Raw genomic sequence first — 12,793 nt, 5'->3', positions numbered from 1 at the left:
GAATAAAAAAGTATTAGTTTTCACGCCTACTAGGCAAACCACTTAGAGCAATGAGCTGAAAATCGGTGCATAGCTGGAATAATCTTCATTGAAAGTCCTTGCAGTAGTATAGAAGAATTGGATTACAAACCACTGAGTTATGATTCGAAAGCCAACTCCGTGTAGCAAATGCGAGATCGAGATACTCTAATAGAACAGTCACCCTAATAGAGCATTCAGCTAATTTATTTACTCCATTATAGAATTCTATTACATTACAGGTTATTCTGTAGGGAGTTCAGCTGCAAACAGTTAATTTTATAGACTGTTCAGCAAGAAGCAAGTCACCCTATAGAGAGTTCAGCTACAAATATATCGCTGTAGTGATTCAGAACATTACAAGTCACACTGAATAGAGTTCAGCTATAAACAAGCCATGCACCCTGTAGAGAGTTCGGCTACACTCTCTAGAGAATTCAGCTACAAACAAATCACTGTGGAGAGAGTTCAGCTACAAAGAAACTACCCTGTAAAGAGTTCATCTATACAAACAAGTTACCCTATAGAGATCACCTGCAAACAAGTAACCCTGAAGAGAGTTCAGCTACAGACAAGTCACTTTATAGTTTATAGAGTGTTCAGCTACAAGTAAGTCACTCTGTAGAAAATTCAGCTACCAACAAGTCACTCTGTAAAGAATTTTGCTACAAACAAGTCACCGTGTAGAGAGTTCAGCAACCTAAATACTACTCTGTAAAGACTTCAGCTATACAAACAAGTTACTCTGTAGAGAGATCAGCTAGAAACAAGAGAGAGTTCAGCTAGAAGAAGTCACCCTGTAGAGAACTCAGCTGCAAAGAAACCCTGTAGAGAGATCAACTACAAACAAATCACCCTGCAGAGCATTCAGCTATAAACAAATCACCCTGTAGAAAGTTCAGGTACAAACAAATCACCCTATATACAGTTCAGCTACAAAAGAAAATTACTCTGTAGAGAGTTCAGCTACAAATAAGTTATGCTACAGTGAGATCAGTTTGAAACAAGCGATTTCAGCTACAAACAAATTAACCTGTAGAGAGTTCAACTATGAACAGATCATCCTGTAGATAGTTCAGCTAGATACAAGTCACCCTATAGAGAGATCAGCTAGAGGAAGTCACCTTGTAGAGAGATCAGCTAGAAAAAAGTTGCCTTGTAGAAAGTTTAGTAACAAAGAAACCATCCTGTAGAGAGTTCAGCTACAAACAAATCACCCTGTAGAGAGTTCAGCTACAAACAAATCAACTTGTAGAGAGATCAGCTAGAGGAAGTCACCTTGAAGAGCGATCAGCTAGAAACAAGTCACCTTGTAGAGAGTTCAGGTACAAAGAAACCACCATGTAGACAGTTCAGCTGCAAACATATCGCCTGTAGAGAGTTCACACAGCTAGAAACAAATCACCTTGTAGAGCGTTCAGCTAAAAAAAGATCACCCTGTAGAGAGATCAGCTGGAAGAGGTTACCTTGTAGAGGGTCCAGCAACAAAGAAACCATGATGTAGAGAGTTCAGCTGCAAACAAATCACTTTGTAGAGAGTTCAGCTACAAAGAAACCACCATGTAGAGAGATTAGCTGCAAACAAATAACCTGTAGAGAGTTCAGCTAGAAACAAATCACCCTGTAGAGAGATCAGCTAGAAGAGGTCACCTTGTAGAGAGTTCAGCTACAAAGAAACCGCCATGTAGAGAGTTCAGCCTCAAACAAATCACCGTGTAGAAAATTCAACTATAAACAAATTGCCCTGTAGAGAGATCAGCTAGAAGAAGTTACCTTGTAGAGAGTTCAGCTACAAAGAAACCGCCATGTAGAGAGTTCAGCCTCAAACAAATCACCGTGTAGAGAATTCAACTACAAACAAATTGCCCTGTAGAAGGATCAGCTAGAAGAGGTCACCTTGTAGAGAGTTCAGCTACAAAGAAACCATCATGTAGAGAGTTCAGCTACAAAGAAATCACCTTGTAGAGAGTAAAGCTAGAAGAAGTCACCTTGTAAAGAGTTCAACTACAAAGAAACCACTATGTAGAGAGTTTAACTGCAACAAATCACCAGTAGAGAGTTCAGCTAGAAACACATCACCCTGGAGAGAAGAGGTCATCTTGTAGTGAGTTCAGCTACAAACAAATACCCCTGTAGAGGGATCAGCTAGAAGAAGTCACCTTGTAGAGAGTTCAGCTACAAAGAAACCATCATATAGAGGGTTCAGCTACAAAGAAATCACCCTGTAGAGAGTTCAGCTAGAAGAAGTCACCTTGTAGAGAGTTCAGCTACAAAGAAACCGTCATGTAAAGAGTTCAGCTGCAAACAAATCACCCTGTAGAGAGATCAGCTAGAAGAAGTTACCTTGTAGATAGTTCAGCTACAAACAATTCACCCTGTAGAAAGATCAGCTAGAAGAAGTCACCTTGTAGAGAGTTCAGTTACAAAGAAACTACCATGTAGATAGTTCAGCCTCAAACAAATCACCCTGTAGAGAATTCAACTACAACAAATCGCCCTGTAGAGGGTTCAGCTAGAAGAAGTTACCTTGTAGAGAGTTCAGCTACAAAGAAACCATCATGTAGAGAGTTCAGCTACAAACAAATCGTCCTGTAGAGAGATCAGCTAGAAGAAGTTACCTTGTAGAGAGTTCAGCTACAAAGAAACCATCATGTAGAGAGTTCAGCTACAAAGAAACCACCATGTAGAGAGTTTAGCTGCAAACAAATCACCTGTAGAGAGTTCAGCTAGAAACAAATCACCCTGTAGAGAGATCAGCTAGAAGAGGTCACCTATAGATAGTTCAGCTACATTTCAAGTCACCCTGTAGAGAGTTCAGCTACAAATATGTTGCTGTAGAGATTCAGAACATTGTAAGTCACACTGAAGAGAATTCAGCTATAAACAAGTAACCTTGTAGAGAGTTCAGCTACAACAAATCACTCTGTAGAGAATTCAGCTACAAACAAGTCACTCCATAGAGGGTTCAGCTACAAAAAGGTACCCATGGCCAGTAGAGAGTTCATAAGATCAGCTACAAACAAGTTACTTTATGCATGTTCAGCTACAAGTAAGTCACTCTGTAGAGAGTTCAGCTACAAACAAGTCACTCTATAGTACAAACAAGTCACCGTGTAGCTGGAGAGTTCAGCAACCAATCAAAAAACCACTCTGTAAAGAGATCAGCTATACAAACACTATAGAGAGATCAGCTAGAAACAATTAGTCATCCAATAGAGAGATCAGCTACAAGACATCACTTTATAGAGAGTTCAGTTACAAAGAAACCACCATGTAGAGAGTTCAGCTGCAAACAAATCACCCTGTAGAGAGTTCAGCTATGAACAGATTATCCTGTAGAGAGATCAGCTAGAAGGATCACCTTGTAGAGAGTTCAACTAATAACAAATCACCCTGCAGATAGATCAGCTAGAAACAAGTCACCCTGTAGAGAGATCAGCTAGAAGAAGTTACCTTGTACAGAGTTCAACTACATAGAAACCATCATATAAAGAGTTCAGCTACAAACAAATCACCCTGTAAAGAGTTCAGCTATGAACAGATCACCCTGTAGAGAAGTCAGCTAGAAGAAATCACCTTGTGGAGAGTTAAGCTACAAAAGAAACCACCTTGTAGAGAGTTCAGCTGCAAACAAATCACCTGTTGAGAGTTCAGCCAGAAACAAGTTCACCCTGTAGAGAGATCAGCTAGAAACAAGTCACCCCGTAGAGAAAGCAGCTACAAAGAAACCATCCTGTAGAGAGTTCAATTACAAACAGATATCCCTATAGAAAGTTCAGCTAGAAACAAGTCACCGCATAGAGAGATCAGCTAGAAACAAGTCACCCTGTAGAGAGATCAGTTACAAAGAAACCATCCTGTAGAGAGTTCAATTGCAAACAGAAAACCCTATAGAGAGTTCAGCTAGAAACACACTGTTAAAAATAGGATGTAATCCAATCACCTTTGGGGGAGTTCTAACTGCTGTGTAAATTAAACTCCTTTGAAGGGAGTTGTAGTACTCCCCAGGGGTGCTCTAGGAGCAACTAAAAGGTGTTACAAGGGCATTGCAACACTCCCTAAGGGTGTTCTAGGAATAGCTATAAAGGTGTTACGGTACACTTTAAAGATGTTCTAGTGCTCTCCATGGTGGCATTTTGTTGAAAAGAAATGTAGGCTTGCTATAGCATTCCAGTAACCTTCATGTTGATTTCAATTTATACTCAATGACTACCAACAACAATGCACATGAGCAGTACGCAATAATATATTTGCAACACCTTATACTTACCACATAGTTGTTTCCAAGTCACTCTTATAGAAGTTAGCAAACTATACTTATAACCTAATTTTCAATAGAAGCATCCAATTGTGGGTTTCAATATACCTAGGCGTAGGCAAATACCCTTACAGTGGCTTAGCTATTATTGGGGAGTAAAATGACATTTGTGGTGTTCAACAACACCCCAAGTGCTACAATACTCCCCTAGGGTGTTGTAAATACCATGGGTGTACATGAACACCTTTACGATGGGTGTACCTGTAACACCTCGTTTTAACAGTGCAAGTCACTGTGTAGAGAGATCAGCTAGAAACAAGTCACCCTGTAGAGAGATCAGCTAGAACAAGTCACCCTGTAGAGAGATTGACAGCTACAAAGAAGCCATCCTGTAGAGAGTTCAATTACAAAAAGATAACCCTATAGAGAGTTCAACTACAAACAGATAACCCTATAGAGAGTTCAGCTAGAAACAAGTCACTGTGTAGATATATCTGCTAGAAACAAGTCATCCAAAAATCAGCTAGAAACAAGTCACCCTGTAGAGAGATCAGTTACAAAGAAACCATCCTGTAGAGATTTCAGCTACAATCAAGTTACACTACAGAGAGAGCAGCTAGAAACAAATCATCTTGTAGAGAGTTCAGTTGCAAACAAATCACCCTGTAGAGAATTCAGCCGCCCTGTAGATAATTCAGCCACCCTGTAGAGAGTTTATCTAGAACAAGTCACCTTGTAGAGAGTTCAGCTACAAATAAATGACCATGTAGAGAATTCAGCTGCAAACAAATCACCCTTAAAAGAGTTCAGCTACAAACAATGAGCTACAGTATAGTTATGTAAGAAGTCACCTTATTAACTACAGTAAGTGTTAATCATCATTCAACATTAAATATACAAATATTTCATCACACAAAGCTATACACACAATTACTTCACAATTCCTGCTGTAAAGAAAAAAAACAAGTTAAAAAGAAGCATCAAAGTCATGTGGCCAGCTTTGTGGCTTGCAATACAAAAAGAAGTGATATCTAAACCAAAACAGCCAAGATGTAAAAAAAGAGTGCGGCTCCCAAAAAGGTCAAGGTGAAAAAAGATGTGAAACCCAAGGTGGCGGCCAAGAAATGGCTGTGATGGTAGGTTAAGGGCAAAAATTTTAATTACGACAATTCAGGTGAATTTGGTGCCGAATCCTAGTGGAGGAAGCAACACGAATTCACCTGAATTGTCATAATTAAATTTTTGCCATTAACCTACCATCACAGCCATTTCTTGGCTGCCACCTTGGATTTCACATCTTTTTTCACCTTGGCCTTTTTGGGGGCTGCACTCTTTTTTTACAGCTTGGCTGTTTTGGTTTAGATAATATATATAAGATAAAATTAGGAATTTTAAAGAGATCATAGAAATTAAAAGTATAACTAGAGTTAAATGAGGGAGGTCAATTTCCTACATTTGCAGATATACACTGTACTAGTGGACGTTTAATCCCTATAGCTATACTGTATGACTGTATGAAGTATGGATTAGTATATCTTCACGTGTAGATAACCTTTCTAATTGTTTCACTACTTTGATTTCTATGATCCTTAATCTTCCTATTTTTGCCTTGCAGTTTTATCACTTACCATGACACTCTGATGGATTACCAGTATAGCCGTTACAACACTCCATCACAAGAGAATATGACACAGCTGGATAATAAGTGGTGTAAGCTTGTCTGTAGCTGATTGTGCTACATGCAGAGGTATGCAATATTATTTTCTATACACTTTAATGTACCGGCTATCTGTACAGGTCCTGGAGTACCAAATATAACAATGGTATGAATAATACTCCACTTGATAAGCAACATGGTATGACGTCATTGAAGCTGCAGAGTACACAGCTGTAGTTTTGTAGCACAACCTGTGTGGATGAAATAGGGCACATGATGATATCATTATATATAGGCATTCTTTATTACCAACATGGACTAAGCTATATATAGTACAACCAGGCATAAACTTCCAAAAGTTGATTCTTATCCACCCAAGCATTTATTCTATGTTTCACTAGATACATTTTACAATGTTCACTATGTTCATTAGTATTTCATAATTGACTGATTTATTGTGGTTATACATGTTTGCAGTGTCTCAAAGCACAATTGTATAAATAGTGGTTTTATCAAATTTTACTAAAAAATCCATAATCTGCATGAGTTCACATTGTCATAAAACCAAAATTTCACAAGTAGAGCCCACTTACAAATTATTGACATATCTCTTCTCTTCCAGAAAACAATGAGTAAATGTATAAATTATAAAGTATGTGAACTACACATACATTTTTTGAAACTCTATGGAAATCACAAAATGATTGTATCTTTCCTTAAAAACATTTTTAATCTGGCCCTACACAATGCCGGGCCCACCTAGGGCTTTCATCTGTTACAACATTATTGCCAAACTCAAAAGCATATAAACTAGATACAAAATAAAACATAAAACCGCATTGCGACATAATTGTGTTTGTTACCATGGTAACCTTTGTTGATAATGATGTACAAAAAGAAGATATCTGGTGTAGATTTGAAGTTATGATCAAAAATATAAATTTTAACTTTTGGAAGTTTATATCCAGTTGCGCTACATAAGATATAGAGAATGATGCAGCAGCAGCACATGGGTGTAACCACAGTATATACATACTTTATAATTTTGGTTGCACCCATAATAATGCAAGATATAGTAGTCCAAGTTGCAACCAATGTTTCTACGTAAATCAATAGCCAGTTCACATTTTAGCTCTTGTGTGTATGAATTGAAATTATAATTTAATTACAAATTATTACAAAGAGTAAAACCAATTACGATTATAGATTCCCGTATTGTTGTTTAGGATATTCACATACTAAACTGCTGCACATCTGATTTAGTATAAGGGAAGGACAATCACATGGATATGCTGCATACTAAAGCAATGTACAAAAGTTTGCATTATCCTTTATTGCTGTCTAATATGTTAACTTATCCCTATCATATCAGTAGTTACACAGTGTGATATATATATACCATGAGGGTTGCATACAGCCATTAAGCAAATTTTAAAGGTTTAAAGTTAGCAACGTAACTAGAGCAGACTTAAGAATTGCATTCTGAGTCATGTGAGATAATCATACATATAGCTACTTTGTCAATAAAAATGCCCACCTGCATGCATTGTTATTTGATTTTTATATTGGAGTGCATGAAATTTGGAGTTGAAGTCACCCTACGTTTACTTAATCTAAATTTTTGTACATGTAAGGCCTTGCACATAATCTTTTAAACTATAAAGTAGATAGAAAACACTTCAGCCTTGTTTAGTGCAATGAAGCATTAGCATACTTCTGACTGAGGTAGAGTGACAAAGTGACAAGACCTTTTTTCTTTATAAAGTGTAAGCTGAGTCATGGTTGTTTACTGTTAGCCATGTTGTGTATGGTTGACCACAGTTCATATTAAGTGAGACAAGACGCATTGATTGAGGGTAACTACCTAAGTTAAATCACCAGTGATTATGAAAGGCTTCACTTTATAAAATTAATATGGTTATTATTAATTTAGTAAATATTTTAAATTTCTATGGCAATCTAGATGTGATTACTTATCCTAAGTAAATTTTATGTGCATATGTCAGTATACTGTATGTAGAAGATCATGTGAACAGTTGTTGTCCCTTGTGACAGCATCACTAATTATGATAAGCAACAAATCTTGATATATAGCTAATCCCTTTAGCTACTACCTTGTCACTCATAAAGTGGACAAGATGGTTATATGACTGTGGTTAAACTTTTTTGGTCAAACAATACTGATAAACTACTAAAAATTTGTGAAGCATGCAACTGATAAGGCACCTAAAAAATATAACACAGCACTTTACCCTAACCGATATAGTTTAACTACAGACCTTCAGCACTTGTGTTGTAAAGCCTTAATAAATTAATTAATGTAAATAAATATAGTAGTGAGTAGGGGCGGATCCAGGACCTGGCAAGGGGAGGGGCACAAACAGGCCAAGTTGTAGGTGGTTAGGGAGAGTCAGATTCTGTTGTTAGTTGCTGCATTTTTGTGCAGCAAATAATACACCTTAGTAGTATCTCACTGTTGATTTTTACCATTTTGACCTTTGTGAAGTCTTAAAAACTGTTTAAATAGCTCTGAATGTCTTAAACAACAGCAACACAATAATTATTTTAGAGGCGCTTAGTACGCACGAAGGTGCAGGGTGACAATTTCATAGCTAGTTTGAGTTTGGTTCGCTTTGGTTTCAGGTGAATTTGTAATAAATGCTAATAAATGTGCATATTTTCATGAGTTATATAAGCTGATCTTGGCCTGACATAAAGTTGTAATAGTATGAGAAGTAGCTATGGCTCCTCCACAAGGTCACTGGGGGGGGGCATTTGCCCCAAATGCCCCATCCTGGATCCGTCATTGGTGAGGTACACGAAGAGTAAACATTAATTAGACTTTCCGCCATACCGCATGTAATGATACACTGAAGTCACAGTTGCGATAACTTACCCTGTTTCGCGTGATTGTGCTATCGAAAGCTTCACAAGAAACGGAATTATCAGCAAATGAATCATTTCTGTTTCCTGAGAACGGTTCTCCGAGTCGGGCAATCCAATTACCAGACCACACGTTGCTAATATTATAGCTAAGTGGAATTTTTAAATTTTTTTTTTACACTATATTTGATTTTTTTTTTTTTTTTTTTTAATTTTTTTTCCCGGGGCTAAGTGGAATTTTAGGGAAAACGGAAACAAAAAACGGGACTGTAACGGAAACGACCAGCGGAAAACTAGACAGCCTGAGCGAATAGACAAATTTCAATAAGATGAAAAAATTAACCGTCTTTTATTTATTTATTTTTTTTTTTTTCCCCGGCTAGATGTAATGCCCTTTCCTACCACCCCCAGCACAAGAGGCAAACGTGCTGGACAAGAACTGAAAAGCGGGACATCTAAAAGTCCCTAGGGCCATTGTTGTTAGCAACCTCAACTTTACATTACTTGTATTTAGGTGTCAATATCTAGTCACCTCTCCAAATTTTAAAAGGATAGCTAGCATATATAAGTCATGAGATACCTATCATATTTTGAAGGTGTAATTTTCCATGCACACATGATACATTGTCACTGAATGAGAGGGACAACAGTTTCCCCTTCATATTTTATGACCTATAATATACACTATCCATTTAAAACTTAGAGAGATTATTGTTGACATTCACACCTACAAATTATGTAAAGCGGCGGTTGAGATATAATTTGTTGAATTTTTGGTTTTTGCATATTGAAATTCCTCAAGTAAGTGATTGCCAATGCAGAAGGGGCAACTGTTGCCCCCTCACATAGATATGTATAGGAAAACTACAAACTTCAAGATGTCATGTCTTATGACACATATGCTATCCTTTTAAAATTGAAGTGTACACTTTAGAAACATGTTCCAAATGAAGAAGCTAAGCCAAAACTTCAAGTTTTTCTCAAAACACAGCAACTTTTCTGTGATATACCAAAATTTTCTCTTGTGTAAGAAGCATGGTTTCTACATGTGTAGGGCAACATTAAGAAATGTGACCCAGTCTGAGAAAACCAGTCTTATCACCCATGTCAACAGATTCAATTTTTCACCCAGGACATAAAGCTACATGAATAGCCACAATCAAAATAAGCTAGACTTGAGTGGTCTGGTTTTGCTGGCTGCTTTTCCCAAGCCTAGTGGCGATTCGTATATGCGGTGTGGGGCCTTTAACTGATGGAGCTCTGGTCAGCCTGGGGCTAACTGTATGTGGCTGTATAGCTCTGTGATGTTGAACTAAGACCTGTGCTGTAAACTTCCTTTCATTTTAGCCAGTTTTGATACCCGAATGGCCCACAACTTGGCCTAATTCATCCCTACGCCTTTCTTTTCAAATTTTGAACACCATCTTGGCAGAATTCTCAACTCTCATGGTTTCACCATGAGACTCAAGTTTTTGGGCTTCTTCTCAAGGTCTCACGATCAGGAGATAATTTCTCAAGGTCACACTCTGGATCTCAAGGATACTCAAGGTTGTCGCCTGTAAACAAAACTCAAACCCACAATCGAAAACTTTTTGTCAACTTAATATAAGATGAAATGGTATTCACGTGATAAATATTTAAGTTTAATGGCGCTCAAATAGGCCACTCCAAATAAATTCTCTGTTTCCCGTCCTAGACTCAAGCATATTTGCATGCTGGCGGGAGGTTCATTTCCATTATTCATTATACGATTGGCAGCTTTTCACGCCATTATTTGCCTGGCACAACTTTAAAAAGCTGTATAAAAGCATGCTTAAGCTTTTGAAGTTGCAAAAATAGCACAAACGTGAAGTTTGTGCCGACTTGATAGCACTGCTAACAAGTGAGCTCACATAGTTTCAAATGAGCCTGTCAGTATGCAACAATAACCGGAAAATAATGGAAGAATACGGAATAATGGAATATTTAGAGCTGACAGTAACTGGATGCGGGTGGTGGACGGGAAACAGAGAATTTATTTGGAGTGGCCTAAAAGACTAGAGGCAACCTGCCGAATGTTGTATTATAACATGGTAAGGTGACTTTGTCGTTATTTGTATAGTAGTAGATAAGTTTTTCTAGCATTAATCAACTTTTGGTTACGAAGGTAGACAGCAAGAAATATATCACGTGCCATAGCAGAGGCCAGATTCGGACCTAGTGAAAGGATTAGTGATACCTACAATCATCAGAAAGATAGGCATAATATGTTGTAAACTGCTAGAACACATCCTCCACCACTGTATAATGGAACATTCAGTGACAAACAATACAGTTTTATACCCAATCACTCATGTGAGACCCAGTTACTTAATATCACAGAAGAAATTCAACTAGCACTAGATCATCATCACCTTTTAAAATTGATTTAACGTTAATTTTATTCTCATGAAGCATCAGGGCCGCCCACAGGGGGGGGGCAACTGGGGCATTTTTCCCCGGGCCCCAGCCTGAAAGGGGCCCCAGGAGGCCCCATGAAGGGCCCCCTGAATACCTATTTAAAAGAATAATATATTCTAATAGAACAGTCAGATCTAAATACTCTAATAGAGCAGTCACAGTATTCTTCAGAGGAGCAGTGTAGCAAGCTTATAGATAAGGAGATAGGGTTGGTGATGGGTAGTTATTGTCATTGTCAGCAGGTTGTGACCTTTTTTTTTTTTTTTTTTTTTTTTTTGGTCTTCAACTTACAGCTTGGGTGAAGGGCCCCACTTTAACTCTTTGCCCTGGGCCCCTTAATTTCTCTGGGCAGCCCTGTGAAGCATTGATACTCTGCCATACCAACACTTGATTAAGAAATTACACCATTATGGAATTCAAGGTAATGTCCATAACTGAATATTCAGCAGGCTTATACCAAGACATCACAATGGGTTGTCATCAAGGGTCACAGTTCATCTTATGTCATGTTGATTCAGGGTTTTTTTTTTTTTTTTTTTTTTTAAGGAACGGTTTTAGCCCCATTATTTTGTCACGCATAACATTACATTAATGACATTACTATCAATATCTCTTCATGTATCAGATTGTTTGCGGATGACTGTATGCTATACCAAGTCATTCATTCTGAACAGGATCATTATCATTAACAGTGCATTATTTGATGACCATAACATCGATAAATGTATCATACTTATCTGCTCAAGATCTACCTTGACGTCTGAGTTTCAGTTTTATATTGACAACAAAGCAGTGAATTGTACAAATCAACATCTATCTCAACATCTATCTATACCTTAAAGTCTTTTTCATCCATGTTATTCTTTCCACATATTAACAATAAAGTCACTAAACTTTGTGAGGTATTATATAATGAATCTGTAAAATCTGCACCTTATCTGGGTCTAGTTTGGCCTAAATTAGAGTACACATCCTCAGCTATTTGTCAAGAGACAGATAATATACTATTGAAAGAATGCAGAGAATTCAATATCTGCAAAGAATGTGTTTGGGCAACGTTATCTTCTCACAGACAGATTTCAAGACTTACAAATACGTACAAATGTCTACACAACTTAGTTATACTTCATATATTTACCACCACCACCACTACCACTTGTCATTCCAACATCCACAACATTTCAATATCGTCTCAGTAGGCAAATCAGCTGAACTGGCTGCCTAGCAAGTTATAATAATTAAAGTTTGTATTAGTTAGAATGAGTTATCTACACTATTAGAGACCCGACAACGATGTGGGTAACGGTACCCACAAGCTTAATTACTGAGGCTGCAGACTGAGGTAATTAATTGTGGGTAGCTATAGCCATTGTAAGACTTTGCCGATTTTCATTTGATGACTAGTAACAAACCATGGACTAGACCACATGCAGGTTAGCTATACTATTTATAATAGAACATCAAGCAAATCCAGGATTATAACTTCTGTTTACTTTGTCCTCCAAGTTGATAATTTTATTAACAAAAGATGTGTCTTT

General features: G+C 37.5%; 1 protein-coding gene across 1 annotated transcript in view; it reads right to left on the bottom strand.

The window, feature by feature from the left end:
* Positions 1-8,959, bottom strand: part of LOC136266731 (von Willebrand factor D and EGF domain-containing protein-like) — a 40,360-nt gene extending 31,401 nt beyond the window's left edge. Inside the window, exons 1-3 of the mRNA XM_066061754.1 lie at positions 8,830-8,959; positions 6,059-6,184; positions 5,905-6,011 (exon numbers count right to left, since the gene is read on the bottom strand). Of these exons, the coding sequence (XP_065917826.1) occupies positions 5,905-6,011; positions 6,059-6,184; positions 8,830-8,894 (298 nt within the window). The 5' untranslated portion in view covers positions 8,895-8,959. The remainder of the gene's footprint in view (positions 1-5,904; positions 6,012-6,058; positions 6,185-8,829) is intronic.
* Positions 8,960-12,793: the final 3,834 nt, after the last annotated feature.

Source organism: Dysidea avara, chromosome 9 (genome assembly GCF_963678975.1).
Source record: "Dysidea avara chromosome 9, odDysAvar1.4, whole genome shotgun sequence".
Lineage (NCBI taxonomy): Eukaryota > Metazoa > Porifera > Demospongiae > Dictyoceratida > Dysideidae > Dysidea > Dysidea avara.
Note: the sequence above shows the minus strand (reverse complement) of the source record. Positions and strands in the feature narration are given on the sequence as shown.